The sequence below is a fragment of the Salmo salar genome, chromosome ssa04, assembly GCF_905237065.1.
Source record: "Salmo salar chromosome ssa04, Ssal_v3.1, whole genome shotgun sequence".
NCBI classification, from domain to species: domain Eukaryota; kingdom Metazoa; phylum Chordata; class Actinopteri; order Salmoniformes; family Salmonidae; genus Salmo; species Salmo salar.
Window position 1 is genome coordinate 38254444 of NC_059445.1, and position 20192 is coordinate 38274635.

At 41.1% G+C, this 20192-nt stretch overlaps 1 protein-coding gene across 1 annotated transcript in view; it reads right to left on the reverse strand.

The window, feature by feature from the left end:
* LOC106602946 (short transient receptor potential channel 5-like) overlaps positions 1–19724 on the reverse strand; it is a 31460-nt gene extending 11736 nt beyond the window's left edge. Inside the window, exons 1-5 of the mRNA XM_014195985.2 lie at positions 19484–19724; positions 19221–19350; positions 8726–9160; positions 8188–8505; positions 7899–8102 (exon numbers count right to left, since the gene is read on the reverse strand). Coding sequence (XP_014051460.1) covers positions 7899–8102; positions 8188–8505; positions 8726–9115 — 912 coding nt within the window. The 5' untranslated portion in view covers positions 9116–9160; positions 19221–19350; positions 19484–19724. The remainder of the gene's footprint in view (positions 1–7898; positions 8103–8187; positions 8506–8725; positions 9161–19220; positions 19351–19483) is intronic.
* Between the last annotated feature and the right edge of the window lie 468 nt (positions 19725–20192).

Sequence of the window (20192 nt, forward strand, 5' to 3'; positions counted from 1 at the left end):
ATACCCAAACAAACAGCCCTCCCAGTTGCACATGGAATACAGCCGTGTGCAGAACTACTTGCTGTAGTTCGTATTTCTGACATCTGATATGTTATAAGCAGCATTGGCTTGCTCATTCAGTAGTACTGGAAACAGGTTTGTTTCGGATAGTTTACTGTATCACAAATTCATCAGGACAAGATGAATCTATAACCCATCTATAAACTAATCTATAACCCATCTACATTAACTCATCTGTAACCATCTATAACCATCTATAAACTCATCTATAACCCATCTACATTAACTCATCTGTAACCATCTATAACCATCTATAAACTCATCTATAACCCATCTACATAAACTCATCTGTAACCATCTATAAACTCATATATAACCCATCTATAACTTATCTATAACTCATCTATAACCCATCTATAACCCATCTATAAACTCATATAACCCATCTACATTAACTCATCTAAAACCCATCTATAAACCCATCTATAACCCATCTATAAACTCATATATAGCCCATCTATAAACTCCTCCATAGCCCATCTATAAACTCCTCCATAACCCATCTATAAACTCATCTATAACCCATCTATAAACTCATCTATAACCCATCTACATTAACTAATCTATAATCTATCTACATTAACTCATCTGTAACCATCTATAACCATCTATAAACTCATCTATAACCCATCTACATTAACTCATCTGTAACCATCCATAACCATCTATAAACTCATATATAACCCATCTATAACTTATCTATAACTCATCTATAACCCATCTATAAACTCATATAACCCATCTACATAAACCCATCTATAACCCATCTATAAACTCATATATAGCCCATCTATAAACTCATCCATAACCCATCTATAAACTCATCTATAACCCATCTATAAACTCATAGAACCCATCTACATTAACTCATCTATAACCCCATCTATAAACTCATCTATAACCCATCTATAACTAATCTATAAACTCATCCATAACCCATCTATAAACTCATCTATAACCCATCTATACCTCATCTATAACCCATCTATACCTCATCTATAACCCATCTATAAACTCATCCATAACCCATCTATAACCCATCTATAAACTCATCTATAACCCATCTATAACCCATCTATAAACTCATCCATAACCCATCTATAACCCATCTATAAACTCATCTATAACCCATCTATACCTCATCTATAACCCATCTATACCTCATCTATTACCCATCTATAAACTCATATAACCCATCTACATTAACTCATTTATAACCCATCTACATTAACTCATCTATAACCCATCTACATTAACTCATCTGTAACCATCTATAACTACCTATAAACTCATCTATAACCCATCTACATTAACTCATCTGTAACCATCCATAACCATCTATAAACTCATATATAACCCATCTATAACTTATCTATAAACTCATCTATAACCATCTATAAACCCATCTATAACCATCTATAAACTCATATATAGCCCATCTATAAACTCATCTATAATGCATCTATTAACTCATATAACCCATCTACATGAACTCATCTATAACCCCATCTATAAACTCATCTATAACCCATCTATACCTCATCTATAACCCATCTATACCTCATCTATAACCCATCTATACCTCATCTATAACCCATCTATACCTCATCTATAACCCACATATACCTCATCTATTACCCATCTATACCTCATCTATTACCCATCTATACCTCATCTATTACCCATCTATACCTCATCTATTACCCATCTATACCTCATCTATTACCCATCTATACCTCATCTATAACTCATCTATACCTCATCTATTACCCATCTATACCTCATCTATAACCGATCTGTACCTCATCTATAACCCATCTATACCTCATCTATAACCCACCTATAAACTAATCTATAACCTATCTACATTAACTCATCTATAACCCATCTACATTAACTCATCTGAAACCATCTATAAACTCATATATAACTTATCTATAACTCATCTATAACCCATCTATAAACTCATATAACCCATCTACATTAACTTATCTAAAACCCATCTATAAACCCATCTATAACCCATCTATAAACTCATATATAGCCCATCTATAAACTAATCTATAACCCATCTATACCTCATCTATAACCCATCTATAAACTAATCTATAACCCATCTATAAACTAATCTATAACCCATCTACATGAACTCATCTGTAACCATATATAACCATCTATAAACTCATCTATAACCCATCTACATTAACTCATCTGTAACCATCTAAACTCATATATAACCCATCTATAACTTATCTATAACTCATCTATAACCCATCTATAAACACATATAACCCATCTACATTAACTTACCTAAAACCAATCTATAAACATATCTATAACCCATCTATAAACTCATATATAGCCCATCTATAAACTCATCTATAACCCATCTATACCTCATCTATACCCCATCTATACCCCATCTATACCCCATCTATAACCCATCCATAACCCATCCATAACTCATCCATAACTCATCCATAACCCATCTATAAACTCATCTATAACCCATCTATACCCATCTATAAACCATCTATACACCATATATAAACTCATCTATAACCCATCTACATTAACTCACATTAAACATCTATAAATTAATTTATAAGCCATCTATATTAACTCATATAACCATATATAACTCATGTATAACTATCTATAAACTCATCTTTAACCATCTATAAACTCATCTATAACCATCTACATTAACTCATCTATAACCCATCTACATTAACTCATCTATAACCATCTATAAACTCATCTATAACCCATCTATAAACTAATCTATAACCATCTATGAACTCATATATAACCATCTATAAACTCATCTATAACCATCTATAACCATCTATAAACTCATCTATAACCATCTATGAACTCTATAACCATCTATAAATGCATATATAGCCCATCTATAACCCATCTATAAACTCATCTATAACCCATATATAACCCATCTATAAACTCATCCATAACCCATCTATAAACTCATCTATAACCCATCTATACCTCAACTATACCCCATCTATAACCCATCTATAACCCCATCTATAACCCCATCTATAACCCAATCTATAACCCATCTATAGCATCTATAAACTCATCTATAACATCTATAAACTCATCTATAACCCATTTATAACATCTATAAACTCATCTATAACATCTATAAACTCATTTATAACCACCTATAAACTCATTTATAACCATCTATAAACATCTATAACCCCTCTATAAACTCATATATAACCCATCTATAAACTCATATATACCCATCTATAACATCTATAAACTCATCTATAACATCTGTAAACTCATCTATAACCATCTATAAACTCATTTATAACCATCTATAAACATCTATAACCCATCTATAAACACATATAACCCATCTACATTAACTTACCTAAAACCAATCTATAAACATATCTATAACCCATCTATAAACTCATATATAGCCCATCTATAAACTCATCTATAACCCATCTATACCTCATCTATACCTCATCTATACCCCATCTATAACCCATCTATAACCCATCCATAACCCATCCATAACTCATCCATAACTCATCCATAACCCATCTATAAACTAATCTATAACCCATCTATACCTCATCTATAACCCATTTATCCCTCAACTATAACCCATCTATACCTCATCTATAACCCATCTATAAACTCATCTATAACCCATCTACATTAACTCATCTATAACCCATCTACATTAACTCATCTATAACCATCTATAAACTCATCTATAAACCATCTGTAACATCTATAAACTCATATATAACCCATCTATAACCATCTATAACCCATCTATAAACTCATCTATAACCCATCTACATTATCTCATCTATAACCCATGTACATTAACTCATCTATAACCCATCTACATTAACTCATCTATAACATCTATAAACTCATATATAACCCATTTATAACATCTATAAACTCATCTATAACCATCTATAAACTAATTTATAACCATCTATAAACATCTATAACCCCTCTATAAACTCATCCATAACCCATCTATAAATTCTTATAGAACCCATCTATAACCATCTATAAACCATCTATACACCATATATAAACTCATCTTTAACCCATCTACATTAACTCACATTAAACATCTATAAATTAATTTATAAGCCATCTATATTAACTCATATAACCATATATAACTAATGTATAACCATCTATAAACTCATCTTTAACCATCTATAAACTCATCTATAACCATCTACATTAACTCATCTATAACCCATCTACATTAACTCATCTATAACCATCTATAAACTCATCTATAACCCATCTATAAACTAATCTATAACCATCTATGAACTCATATATAACCATCTATAAACTCATCTATAACCATCTATAACCATCTATAAACTCATCTATAACCATCTATGAACTCTATAACCATCTATAAATGCATATATAGCCCATCTATAACCCATCTATAAACTCATCTATAACCCATATATAACCCATCTATAAACTCATCCATAACCCATCTATAAACTCATCTATAACCCATCTATACCTCAACTATACCCCATCTATACCCCATCTATAACCCATCTATAACCCATCTATAACCCCATCTATAACCATCTATAACCCCATCTATAACCCCATCTATAACCCAATCTATAACCCATCTATAAACTCGTCTATAGCATCTATAAACTCATCTATAACATCTATAAACTCATCTATAACATCTATAAACTCATCTATAACCCATTTATAACATCTATAAACTCATCTATAACATCTATAAACTCATTTATAACCATCTATAAACATCTATAACCCCTCTATAAACTCATATATAACCCATCTATAAACTCATATATAACCCATCTATAACCATCTATAAATTCTTATAGAACCCATCTATAACCATCTATAAATTCTTAAAGAACCCATCTATAACCATCTATAAATGCATATATAAACCATCTATACCCATCTATAAACCATCTATAAACCATATATAAACTCATCTATAACCCATCTACATGAACTCATATTAAACATCTATAAATTAATTTATAAGCCATCTATATTAACTCATATAACCATATATAACTCATGTATAACCATCTATAAACTCATCTTTAACCATCTATAAACTCTTCTATAACCATCTACATTAACTCATCTATAACCCATCTACATTAACTCATCTATAACCATCTACATTAACTCATCTATAACCCTCTATAAACTCATCTATAACTCATCTATAAACTCATCTATAACCCATCTACATTAACTCATATATAACCATCTATAAACTAATCTATAACCATCTATAACCATCTATAAACTCATCTATAACCATCTATAAACTTATCTATAACCATCTATGAACTCATCTATAACCATCTATGAACTCATCTATAACCATCTATGAACTCATATATAACCCATCTATAACCATCTATAAATGCATATATAACCCATCTATAACCATCTATAAACCATCTATAACCCATATATAAACTCATCTATAACCCATCTACATTAACTCATCTATAACACATCTATAAACTAAAATATTACCCATCTACATAAACCATCTATAAACTCACATATAACTCATTCATAACCCATCTATGACCTATAACCCCTCTGTCAGATTTAAGAATGAAGAACCTCCACTTACTTCGAAAGTATGAAAATATCCCTATTTCTTTGACAAAATAAAAATTCTGTTTTGTTTAACTCCTCCTATTGTTCCATTGTTCTGTGTTCCCTCTTTCTATCTAGATGTATTCTTGAAAGTCACCTGGGATGAAATAATCGAATATTACCAAGGAGTCTCCCGTCAGACCACCAACAAAAAAAAGGGTTGACATAGACATTGAAATCCCTGAAGAGGGGATCCTGAGGGACCACTGAAAAGATAACACAGGAACTCTTTGTGAAGAGCGCTCCCCCCTGCCATTTCTGAAGGTAAAGGGTATGAATAAATTACATGAGCCCTATTCTTACTTTCCGGAAAATAAATAAATGAAAGGTGGTTCTATGCATAAATGCCTGTGCGATTGTGGATGCATACGGATGAGGGACCAAAAACAGGCTTTTAATTACTTTACCTACTGTAGCATGCAATTAGGTAATCAGTCCCAGTAGAAAAGCTGATTATATCAAGCCCAAACAGTAGTTCCCCCTCCTTCCTGATTTGTGAATATTTAATGCATATGCTGAATTAGACTAGTTTAAACCTACTGTCCTCCGCCGCAATGTCCCCGGACCCCATGTCCCCCGCTCGCTCTCTGACAACCAGGCCGTCAACTCCCACGTGACTGTGCTGTCCTGTTCTGCACAGAATCTCTATGCATCTCTACAAACCTACTATCTCTGGAACGATTGCTGTTTTGAACAAGGGAACTTAACCCAATCATAAAATGTCAGAAGGCTGACTGAACTGATTGTTGACTGTAGTGGTCTGAGGATGAAGGATGAAAGGTCTGTACTTGCTGATCGAGCCATGAGTATTCTACCTGGCCTTTCCCCCAGTTCAGTTGGTTAGGTTCTCTGAACAGCCCCGAAGAGCTGAAGAAGACTGAGTTAATTACAGTGCAGGAAAATATGGAGTTTTCAGCTCACAACAAAGGAGCAGCCGATTGCCAGTATTCAAATCAAGACGAAGATGAAAGGTGTGTGTGTGCTATTGTGCATGAGCATGCGTATGGAGTATGTGTTTGTGAGAGTGTGCATGCATGCGTCAGACCTCTCCAGAGGGAGAACAAGGAGAGAAAAAAGAAAGACAGCAAGAAACATGCCAACTGTATTTTATATGAGTGAAAAGGAGCAATGGAATGGAAGAATTCTCAGTAGGACAGTAGACTGTGAATTAACCCCTTTTAGGTGGCAATGAGAGAGAACACAAGCCACCTGATCACCCAAGCCTTTGACCTGCCTGTCTCTCGCACTTCATTGACACTAAATGCTGCCCTCAGTTCACCTCTAACCCTGTCAGAAAAATCTCAACACCACAAAGACCAGTTGTGACTCACTTCTGGACTGGGAGACAAGGGGTTAATTTGAGTCTTGACTTGTGACGTTTCTATTGGTTTTGTTTGACCAAGAGACGAAAGAGGAAGCGAGGCATCCTAATCCCTAATTTCTTCTGGTTCAATGGAAGTCAATTAACTAAGCAGACCAGACCAAGCTGCTATCTCATTGGTGTCTATGGCAGACCCCCGTTAAGAAGACTGGAACTGACCATTTTTTTCAATCGTAAACGGCCTGAATTAACTATCTTCATTTATCCACCATCTTTGGTTTGAACTGCGACTGCTGTTGCTAATTGTCTATTGCTTTGATTGGTTTCAGGTGTGCCTCTACCTGGGGTTTAAAAGAGCTGTGTATTTCCTGCTCTGGAAAATGGAGGGAAAGATGGGGGGTCTTTTCTCAATTGGTTTGCTCAAATCCTGTGTCCTCTCTCCTCCATCCTCTCTCGCCTCCTTTTGAAAAAGCTCAAAGGAAATCGAGAAGAGGCGGCGAGGAGAGGCAAATTACGTTTACAGGGATGGGATCCCAAAATAAATGTGTAAAGTGATAAAAACAAATTAAGTTAGTTGTGCAAGACATTTTGCAAATAAAACTATAAGTAACCTTTAAGCATGGCTTACTCCGTGTTCATATGCTATCTGGGGAGTGGGGGGAATGACAGGTTATTAGCTGTAAAATATTATTATTCATTTTTGGAGACCCGTGGGCCCACCTGCCTAGGGGTCTCTGCCTAGGGGGGGGGTCTACCAGTGTTCACTATACTGGACCCCTTCTGCTCGGCCCTCTCAGCTCACCTCTTTCTGGTGGTACTTGATAGCTAGTTTGAGCTTGGCCAGGTCACGGCAGTCCTGTGGGTCTAGCTCCTCACTGAGGTCATCGCGGTGGTTGAGGATGGTCTCCAGCTCTCTAGAGCTCCTGGCCTGGTCCAGCAGGTCCTTGGCAAACAGCTTACACTGCTGGGACAGCTCCTCGTACTCCTGACGGAACTCATTCTCCACCTGGAAGAGCAATAAACCTGTTATAAACCCTTCATAAACCCTGCTGGGACAGCTCCTGGTAATCCTGACGGAACTCGTTCTCCACCTTGCTTAGCTCCTTCAGCTCCCAGCCCAGGCGGAAGGCAGTCAGGATGGGGTCTTCGCTGGACAGGGCGATGAGGGACGGGCTGGCCAGGGTCTTGTAGACGTTGAGGCGGGAGCGTGAGTGACGCAGGCTGTCCACCTCGGAGCTGGACACGCAGGCCACGCAGTCGCAGCGGATCTGGTGTGGCCGGGGGATGGTCACCTTGCGCTGGACCAGCAGCTTGATGATCTCATAGTTGTTGGTGTGAGCTGCCAGCATGATGGGTGTGATGTCAGGGGTAAACTCTGAGAACTGGGTATCCATCATCAGGTTGGGCACCTGGAGAAGAGAACAGGGGGGTTGGGGAGGAGAGGGATTACTGAGTGGGCCCAGGGAAGAGCATAACCTGTACAACTTACATCACATGTACATAACCGGTCTAACCTGTACATAACATGTACATAGCCGGTATGTCAAATCATGCTTATTGAGCTACAATAAAGACCTTGTAGGCCTGCTAGCTGAAATATGCCTTTGCTATACCTAATGTCCTACATACCTGTTTCTCTCTGCTGGACCTGCGATGGGACAGCAGCAGCTCCACGGCGCCCACCACCTCCTTGCGGATGGCGTAGAGTAGTGCGTCGCCCACATGCACGCCGTGGTTGAGCAGCAGCTCCATCACCTCCAGGTTCTCGTTCTCGATGGCGATGAGCAGCGCGCTGCGCCCCAGCGGGTCCAGGCAGTTGACGTTGATGTTGTAGTAGATCTCCGCCTCCTGCAGGGCCAGCTTCACCCCGGCATAGTCGCCCTTCTCCACTGCCGTCAGGTACGCCCGCTCCTCCGCTGACAGCTCCGCTTCCGCCCGCACGATCTGCAGCGGGATGCGGTCGCGGTACGGCGAGTAGCTCGCCTTCTTGTAGTACAGCTGGGCCATGGGATTCATCATGTGTACTCGGTCAGTGTCACTCACAACCTACTGGGGAATTGGAATCTGGGGCGAAAGAAAAACAGCATGGGTTATAGTTTCGTTCTCCACAAATTACACCTGAATCTAGTGTTGATAGCCTAATGGTGTTGAATTGCCAAATTAACAGCACAGTGAGCAATGTTTTTATTCCTGTCTTGGACTTCTATTTTATTCACATGACAATAGAGGGTTCCACTCCTTTTCCAAGCATGCTATTGGACCCACAGTAATTCTGTCATTTCTTCAGCCTCCTCCTTTGATGTCACTCCACACAGCTGATTGTATTAGTAGGATAAACGTTGTACGGGGTTCTCTGTTTGATCATTGCAAGCAGAGGTTGTTTTTTTCCCTTCAGGAAACTGACAGCAGAGGGGAAGAAGCACATAGGTGGCAGATCTAGTTTAGCCCCTCTGCCACCCCCCTCATCACCCTGGTTCTCATTAACCACCCACCCAGCCAGAGCCATTGCTGTGGTCCCACACAGCCCTGCAGGGCCTGCCGTTTCTGAGACACATCCATATTCATGGCACCATGGGGAGGAAGTGGTGGCACTGCGCTGAAACACCATGGATGGAAGTTAGAGCACATGAGGACTGTGCTTTGAGCACATGAGGACTGTGCTTGCTTTTCCCTCAGCCTGGTCTTGCATGAGTGAGCCCCCTGCTTCAGGGGCTCTGCAGGAGATATGGGTCCACTCCAAGCTGAGTCACGGGTGATAAAACACTCTCCCACTGTATTTTCTGCAGTGTGTGGATGGCTGGGTTTAAGTGCTGCTGGTGGGAGCTTAATCTCCTGGGGATGGCCTTGGCAAGATGGTCACTACCTCTGATACCTGGGGACCTGCTCAAATCACTTCGATTTGACAAACGCAGTAAAGGGATTGGTCAGCCAGAGAGGGTGGACATGTCCACACAGAAGCCAAGCTTGTAAGCCCCTGATCACTTCAAGTGGTAATCGAACCAACCATTGACTTAATCAATACAACTGTGTTTGACCTGCTGGTGTTGACTCTGTCCTTGTTACACCAGTATTACATTCCCTGCATATTGGACTGGACCATTCCAAATAGACAGAGACATTCTTGGCAAGGCATCTTGAGGAGGCATGCAAGAGTTCGATCTTGTTCGCGAACAAATTGTCACCTTGGAAATGCGTTCCTGTGTCACCTGTCAATGAGAAGGGACATGTATGGTATCACCTAGCAAGACAAGCCGCAGAATACCAACATCAACCTCCATTTACACAAACTGGAGATTGTAATAAACACAGCTATCAAATCTAATGCTAAAGCACTGTTCTTTAATGATAAGAATTGATATCACCATTCCAGCATGGCTGTTTACTGTCCTGAAACACCCATGCTGTTCTCTATCTCCTCATCAGACCAAGCTGGCAGCTGCAGTGCACAGACCGCACAGTTTTTCAATGTGAGTACTAATTGGCATTAAATGCGAGTAAACCAAGCCAAAGACAACCTTCTGCCCATCTTTAGCACATATCCCCAATCTGTCCAAACGGAGAGGACTTAAGCCTCTCAAAACAATTACATCAATCACCCCCTTTGCAATGTCAGTTAACATCCCATATAAAATATGAACCGAGTAGTCCATGATGTCTATTGCCCGCCATCCCCCCCCCCCATCCCCATCCCCATTGACAGATAGATACTCCAGAGCTTGCTGTTACAAATAAACAACAGTTGTGCCTCTGAAGGGACTTCTGGGTTCACAGGTCCATGATGTATCCAACATCATTTTTTTTACTTGAATGAGACAGGGCTTTTGGGGGGGGTGGGGCTTGGCTTCCACAGTGATTTTGCCCACGCACCGCTACCGTGATAGAGAGGGAAGGAGTCGGAAAGAGACTACACATACACACGTGCGCGCACACACACACACACACACTCATGCACACACTCAAACACAGATACAGTGCCTTCATAAGGTATTCACACCCCTTGACTTTTTCCACATTTTGTTGTGTTACAAGGTGAAGGTTTACTTCAAAACAAAATCTGAACGATCTACACAAAGTACTCTGTAATGTCAAAGTGAAAGAAAAATTCTAACGTGTAAATTTTTCTTTATAAATATCTTGATTAGATACTGTAAGTATTCAACTCCCTGAGCTGTGACTCTTTCTGGGTAAGTCTCTAAAAGCTTTGTACAATTTGTTCTTCAAAAAAATATTATAGCTCGGTTAAGTTGGACCAAACAATTTGGACCTTTTCAAGTTGCCCATACAGGTATTGTCTTTGGTTTAGAGCCTCTTGAGCATCGCTGTGAGCATCCTTGCGGTTAGCCCATGATGCTTTCGTCCCTGGGAAGAATCTAGATGATGTCTGCATTATATAATCTATCTTCTACTTCAATTATAGTGTTGAAGGCAAAAGAAAATTGTTAGTCATCGTAAAAACGAAACTAAATGACTCCTCGTTATCTATTGTGTGTCATCTTATAGCATAGTGGTCCTTGCATAACTATGCCACATTAATCTTGAAGGATGATTGTGTCCACAGTAAATGTTCAACTCTGCAGTTAGTGTTGTGACCAGGGTGGTAAAGTAATGTGTGCCATTAGGCTACAGACTGTGAGGTATGTTATTGAACCTCCCTGTCCATTTGCATGAAATGTAAGTCAGGGTTGGCAGGGTATGCAGTGCTTACCCAGCGATAATCAGATGTATTTTTTAAAGCTGTTACGAAAAGCCAAATAAAAAAATGTTATTATATAGAAAAGGTTCTGTTATCAATTTTTTTTTTTCAAGGATTCTTGCGCTTTTCATGTTTAAAATCTCAAATATTTCTATATTTAGTACTTAGTTTCAGATGTAATGGCCTATGGAGTCCCTTGGGAAACCCAACCACCGAACCGATCCAACGATGGGATTTAAAAATAAATGCTCTCCCGGAAGGACTGAGCTCTATAATACATACACAACCTTTGGAAAGCTCATATCCTGAGCTAGCCATTAAAAAAGTATGCTCAAATGATCTAAGTGAATATATGACCTTGGCATCCTGTAATCCGAGCCATCAATTTATCCATTTTAAGTTTGTTCACAGACTGTATTTAACACAAAGTAAAAATGTTATGATGAAATCGTTGGCTCTTTGATGGCCCCACTCTCTCCCAATTCGCCAGGGGATACAGTTACTATTAGAAGTTGTAACATTCGAATTATCGACGGCGAGAATGAATGGTGCTAATCAAGGAACAAGGGGATAGGGGAGAAGTGGTGAGGGGTTGGGAAGGGTGGTGTGGGCAGATATGGGGGCGTGGGGATTGACAACCAACCTGTGTTGCTAGGCGGGGTAGGGTGGAGTTGGGGTGTAGGCCTACCTCTTTTTCTTTATTTTTCTTTACATATCAGGTTTACTATTACAAAATCATTTTGATCAGTATGATCAGCTCTCCGTATGTATTTCTTATACACTGCGTGCACAATTATTAGGCAAGTGAGTATTCTGATCTTATCATTGTTTCTATTCACATTTTCGAACTCCAAACCATATAAACTTGAATGCTTATTGGATTTAATCATTTTCAGGTGATATGCATTTGTGTAATGAGGGAGGGTGTGGCGAAAGTGAATAACACCTTATATCAAGGTGTGCATAATTATTAGGCAGCCTCATCACCTCAGGTAAAATGGGCCAAAAAATAAATTTAACTGACACTGAAAAGCCTAAAATGTAAAATGCCTTTCAGACGGATGCGACACTCTTTAAATAGCTAAACTATTGAGGTGTGACCACCGGATATTCAAACGTTTTGTTGCGAATAGTCAACTGCGGCCAAAAAACGCATGGGGAAGAAAAGGCGCAAATTAACTGCAAAAGACTTGAGAAGAATTAAACGTCAAACTACCAGGAACCCATTATCCTCCAGTGCCACCGTATTACAGAACTGCAACCTACCTGGAGTGTTCAAAAGTACAAGGTGTCAAGTGCTCAGAGACATGGCCAAGGTCAAGAAGACTGAAACAAGAACACCACTGAATAAGATTCACAAGTTGAAGCGTCAAGATTGGGCAAAGAAATACCTGAAGACAGATTTTCAAAGGTTTTATTGACAGATGAAATGAAAGTGACTCTTGATGGACCAAATGGATGGGCCCGTGGCTGGATCAGTAATGGACACAGGGCACCACTTTGAGTCAGGTGCCAGCAAGGTGAAGGAGGGGTACTGGTATGGGCTGCTATCATTGAGGATGAGGTAGTTGGACCTTTTCGGGTTGAAGATGGACTGAAACTCAACTCCCAAACCTACTGCCAGTTTCTGGAAGATTCTTTCGTCAAACAGTGGTACAGGAAGAAGTCTCTCAGCATTCTAGAAGGCCATGATCTTTATGCAGGACAATGCTCCATCACATGCATCCAAGTACTCCACTGCTTGGCTAGCCAGCAAGGGCCTCAAAGATGCCTGAATAATGACCTGGCCCCCTTCCTCACCTGACTTAAATCCTATTGAGAACTTGTGGGCCCTTCTCAAACGTGAGATTTACAGTGATGGAAGACAATACACCCTTTTGAACAGCATTTGGGAGGCTGTGGTTGCTGCTTCAGCAAAAATTGATCGTGAACAGATCAAGAAACTGACAGACTCCATGGATGGAAGGCTCATGGCAGTTATTGAAAATAAGGGTGGCTATATTGGTCACTGACTATTTTTGAAAGGCCAAAAATGTTATATAATTGTCATTTAGTGTTACTTATCTGTTACACTTACTCTAAAAATTGAGAATCAACAAGTGAGTTGAGAGAAATAATTTTTGTAATTTAGTTGCCTAATAATTCTGCACACTAATAGTTGCCTAATAATTGTGCACACTTATATATTTCCCTGAGAAAGACAAAAGTCACTTTTCCTTTGTTAAACATTCAGGTTTGAGGTTCAGTAACATTTTGGATTGACTGAGAGCATTGTGTTTGTTCAACAGTAAAATGAATCCCGGGGAATACAATTTGCCTAATAATTATGCACGCAGTGTATTTGTTTTTCTTTTTGAAGTGGCAGCCCATGTGTACATGTTATATAAACTGCATATTTGAATTGAAATTGATATTGGACCTGTAACCCCCCAAAAAAATGAAATAAAAGGGTATTCATTCCTTTCTTTCCATCCATTCGAATGCATTAAAATCCTTGACGCATGCAGCCTTTCCTAACTCCGGTCAGTATAGGCGTCGCTGCTTTGCCTATCTTGAAGTAGCCTGAGCCGATTTCATATTTTGTGCATGCGTATTGACCAAACATGTTGTGTGGCTACCGCCCGGGGTTAAGTCCACATGATTAAGGCGTATCCTCATAATTTGGGGCTCGCATCCCTTGGACCGAACAAAGCCAGCTAGCCAGCAAAAACAACCCGACAAATGGACACCACTATACTGCACCTCAAACGATTCTCCAAGTTGGAACTATCATGCACAGGAGCTGTTTGGAGGGCTCGAAGAATGGAAGGTCAACCACAATGAAAGTCAAGACCAGACAGAGGCATCACACAGCATACAAGATGTGACTTTATTCATGACAGGCAAGGCAACCACCATCTCCCTCACTGCCAGCCGTCAGGCAGGCAAACAACCAGCACTGGACTGTCCACCCATCCAAAATGTCACCACCAATCAACGCTCTCTACTCAGACTTGGGGCACAAGTCTATTTTTGATTTACATTTGGTTGAGTTGTCAACTAACACGAATGCAACGTGAAATCAACAAAAGATGTCACCATGACATTGGATTTAGGTTCAAAGTTGGGTGAAAAAAAAAGACGAAATTCTGTAACGTGAACATTTTGTTAGAACCATATTATATATGTGTGTGTTTGCGCACCACGCATTGGAATAATTGTAAATCCGTTGTGAAAGCCTATGGCGTTTGCGTTGCGAATTATTTTGATTAAATTAGTGCCACATCAGTTCTAACTATGGATGCTACATTGGTCTATGGCTGAGCTGAGATGAGCAGTGTGTCATTTTGTCAGATGGTATGAAATATGCCGCCATCAGAGGTTATCGCTTGTTTATCTTGGCTACATTGGTGTTTACATTTGGTGAACGTTTATTCGTGAGCTTTGATAATAGCCCGTGCTTATCCAGTCAACGACCTCACCTCATGTCACCGATTTGCACAGCTTCTCATTACTCTGCTGACTGTTGCACACATCAGCACCACCACAAATTCTATTCACCACAAGACAAATAGCCTACAATGTATTGGCTTTTCAGGGAGGATTTTTTTGTCCTCTCTCGTGCGTTTCAACCAACAACAAGACTGAGGGGAGCGCTGCTTCAAACATGCCAACTATATATTTAATCACTAAGAGCTCTATATACCTATATACCGCAGTTTCATATGAAAATGACTTGATTGTTTAAAAAAAACAAGAAAAAAACAAGGATATTCTATTAGCTGTGCAGGATGTGTGAAGCAGGGGGAGATGAAAGAGATGATGGAGTGTAATGGAACAAGCTGTGGGCGTCCAAACCTGTGGGTGCTCTGTAATGTAATGGTTAACACCACGGATTCAGTGTACTTCTGAAGTCTTGTGAGCTGCTAGAGTGGCCCTGCCTGCCCGTACACTCACTGCTCGGGCTCTGTATGTGGGTAGTGCACTAGTGTTATTGATATAAGAACTAAACATGGAGTCATTTGAAGATGGAGGATCGATGAAACTTCGATGAAAATGTGCAGCGTGGTCTGATGATGTGCAAGGCCTGAGGCGGTACCTGTGGACCATCCACTGCTATGAGGGGGGGGATTAGGGGTGAAGGGAACCCATGGAGAGGACATGGATATTTCGTGCCGATGCTTCATTGCTATGCCCAGCGATAAAAGAAGCATCGCGCTCATTGATTAGCTTGCATAAGAGCCTTCTCCTAACATGCAAACTAACATCCATACTTAAGATCAACACTTGGCCCCCGCGGTAGTCCTTTATTTCTGTCTCCTCTTGGTCTTCCTCTGCGAGGCAAGGTGAGGAGGAGGAGGGAGGGAGGGAGCCGCTGGCCATGCACACACAGGATGAATAATGCAGAGATACACCGGTTCAGCTCGTTCCGTCGGGGGCTGAATACCTGGCGCTTCATAAACCAGTTGCCATAGAGCAAACTCATTGAGCTGCTGAAGGCTGGAGCATCCTCCACTGCACCAGTACAGTAGAGCTGTAGGGAGGCTCAGGCTGATTGGAAATCCAGCAGAGTGTGACATAATCAGGGAGGTTTCGTTTTCTGCTCAAATAAAGCAGTTGCAACTCTATTTGCATATAAGGATTTCTTCACAAGCTGTCATTTTAAATGGTGACCTAAGCCTGAAGAGGAGAGTGTGGTGAGAAAAGAGAGTCCATGGGGGTGTGGACAGGTCTGGTACGGCAACACAAACCTGAGAACTAGAAATACAATTCAGGATATGTCACAGGAGCCTAGCCAATCAAAGACGTGAACATCAAGTTAAAGAATGTTAAAAACAGTAAAAAAAAAAAAAAAAAATGTAAACCTGTTTTCCAGGTACTGCCTTCGATTGTGTTCAAGTTTGTCAATCGATGGTCAGCTGGACAGTTGGAGAGTGAGACTTCTGGCTCTATCACCATGGTGAGAACTACACATCTGGGAGTGAAGGAGAAGTGTTGTCGATGTCTGTGTCCCGAGCGGCAGTGAGGTTGACGACTCCTGTCCAAACGACATTCATTTTAAATTCAGCCAGTCAACATGATGATAATATCCTCATGGTGTTAGCCTAATGACATTCATACTATGATCAAATCAGTAATAACATGAGAAAAAACACTAGTGGTATAGGGACCTATCATATACATCAGAATGTGCAGCTTCAAAGGCCATTGGTTGGAAAGCTGAACAAAAGACAGACGTGTTTGTACTTTGACTCGGAGTCTGAGAGAGCAAATCATATGCAACAACATGTTAACCTCCACAATAGGGAGCCAGTGCAGAATTCTAGCAATCTGTTCTCTGTCTGTGTGTGCGTGCGTGCGTGCGTGCGTGCGTGTGTGTGTGTGTGTGTCGCAGGCAGATGTGCACCAACACTGACTGTGCTTTTAATACTGAAGCAGACACAGAAAACACATCCACTTAGAGGAAATGCTAATTGGAGGGAAGGTGCTTGTTTACTACAGCCCAGACGTGATGAGAGAGAGAGAGAGAGAGAGATGGACTCCACCAGCAGCACTGTGAGAAATTGTAATCTCCCACTTGACTACGTGTGACTCGTCCACACTCCCTACACCTGGGATGTTGTGTCTCCCAGACCATCAACTGTGTGAGAGACACAAAGCTGGTATTTAGCCAGATGATATCCTCTGTGCTGTCAACAATGGCTCGAATTATTATTACCACAATAATAATACTCCTCCTCAGACAGACGTGAGTTGTTCTAAACACTCCTTTCTCTAATCGTCACCCACCGTTGGGTTCATTTGCCATCCACAAACCCAGAACTCTGTGTGGTGCATCCAACCCCGACAGCGAATTGTGACAGAGGACTGTTTCTTAGAAACACTAAAGCCTGAAGATTTGATTCCTCCTGCACCACCTACCGTATTCACAATGAGGAACTAATTACAGTACGCGGCATAATCATTGGTTTTTAACACCCGTCTTGTTTCGAGGGTAGGATTCAAAGTGGGTCTCAGGTGTGGAACCACAGGTGTGACTTCACAGCACACAGATGGATGGAGTGAGACTGCAGCATTGGATCGTACAATTTGCGTAATACAACCCTGAAGCACGTTGCTGTTATGTCTCTTTTGACGGGTAACAGACGTGGATATTTTAGCCTGCTCCTCTTTCTGACCTGTTCTCCATGCTGGGTGTGAGGGCGTGCGTGCAGGACTACATTTCCTGTGGAATCATCCAGGAGATACCGTGGCATACGTGCATTGCGATCATTCAAGCTGAATTTCCACATGGTCCTAACAATACACAGGAAGGAATTGGGTAGACAAAAATCGGAGAGAAAAAAAACAAACATATGAAGATATATATTATATTTTGCACATAGTGATGAATTCTGTTTTATTGTGACATCAGCTAGGTACTATCAAATGTGTTGTTTTACCTGGTCAGCCATAGTAGTACAGCACCCCTGGAGAAAATGAGAGCTAAGTGCCTTGCTCAAGGGCACATCGACAGATTTGTCACTTTGTTTCCTCAGGTATTCAAACCAGCAACCATTCGGTGACTGGCCCAACGCTCTGATTGCTAGGCTACCAGCCACCCTAAAATAAACACCTTTCGTCAGCGGTAATTCATATATTCACAATTCTATATCTGTTCTGAGAACTTTGAATATCCTGCACTGAAGGAAGAGGAGATTAGGGGAAGAAAAAGGATATGATGTGTGATTGGTTTTTTCAGTGCTGCGCAGCGATATTAGATTAGGGCTTGCTAAGGGCACACTACCACACCTCCTAGTTTGATTATGTGCATTACAAATTAGGAACGCAGCTCTTCGGTCTGTCCCTCTTCCATCTGTCCATAAATCTCTGCGGTGTCTCGGTGGCCTTTAACAAATCATAACATGCAGGTCGAATCGCTGTGTCACAGGCCAGCACTGTGTTTAATTGTGTTTCTGACCATTTAAAAGGTGGAGGACAAGCCATGTTAAAGTTCTAGGTAGGGACCGTGTCCCTGTTGAAATAAGCACAATGTGCCAAAGCCTGGCTTGTGGTGTTTTTACAGTGTGTGGGATTCTTGTCTGTGGTAGGAAAGGCTTACTGGTAAATGAGTATAGATGACGCCCCTTTACTGTATATCTCAGCAATTATGCGATGTATCAATAAAACAGGGCTGATGATTTCCACAGGGATACATACTCCATTTCAACTAGAATTGCATCCCATTTTCCCCCGTTGCAGATCAGTCTTTTCCGCATGAATTGTGCATTTAGTTAAAACCCAGCTGATTGATCTCCTGCAGACTAAATATGTACAACTGTGCCATCGTCTCCAGTGTGTCAGAGAGAGAACGGCACACACAAATCCCACCGTCCACCCTGGAGTCTGGCTCATACTTAGTTTGACTATGGAGATGCAATGTTTACGTTGAAAAGATAATGGCAAACTTACCTGATGCAGGTTTTCAACATTGTCTTTTTCTTTGCGTTTTTTTCCCCCACCAGTCTGGTAACTCCTAGGTTGTAATAGTGATTGGGTGGTCCTGTTAGAATCAGCATCTCCATCCTTACACTCCTCCCCACTGTGGGGGAAAAGAACAAGAGCAAAGCTGATTATCCAAGAGGTTTTCTCTGGCATCCAGTGTTCAGGTAAGAGGCAGAGAAATGACTGGGTATCTTCTCTCTGTGTAAGTAGGGGGGTCTGGGGTGTTCTACCTCCGTTCTGCTATCCTGTGCTGCGTCTCTCCCCTCACAGCTTGCCGCGCGCCACTCACTCCCCCCTGATTGGTGGGGCGGCAGGGCCGGGGGCTCGCCGTGCATTTGCTACGGTTGTCATGGTGTCGAACGGAGTGTAGTCACGGTGGCGGCGGCGGCGGGTGCCCTTCTCCAACCCCTCTCTGTCTCGCTGCGTTGTCAACACTGCCAGCTCCTCTGCTCTTCACATTGGCTCTTTGCATTCTCTCGCTCTCTCTCTCTCCTTTCTGCACCCTCCCTCTCTCCCTCCCTCCCTCCTCCCAATCTCCCCTCATTTATCTCCAGCACCAGCCTCCTCTCTCCATGCACCCATTCTTCTCAAGTATTTGCCTGTTTCGTTGCTGTTGATGTCAGCTCTTCCTTCCCTGCTCCCCAAATTGCAGGTGCAATTTGTCATCCGAGGCTAATCAAGGATCAAGGGATTTGACATGGCTTACCCTCCCCACCCGTCATCACCAATCCTGCAGAGTTATACTGCTGCAGTTCCCCCATTCTCATGCATAATCAATACGCAAACCTGTCTGGGGTGTAGTGTACCTTGAGTTGCAACTAACCACACCGTCATTCTGCTACCCGAATCATGTTAATTGAAAGGAGGCTCCAAGTGTTCTGGTGACTCTCCACATGGATCCGGTCCCATTGTGGGGGTGAATGGAGCACCCTTGGAATG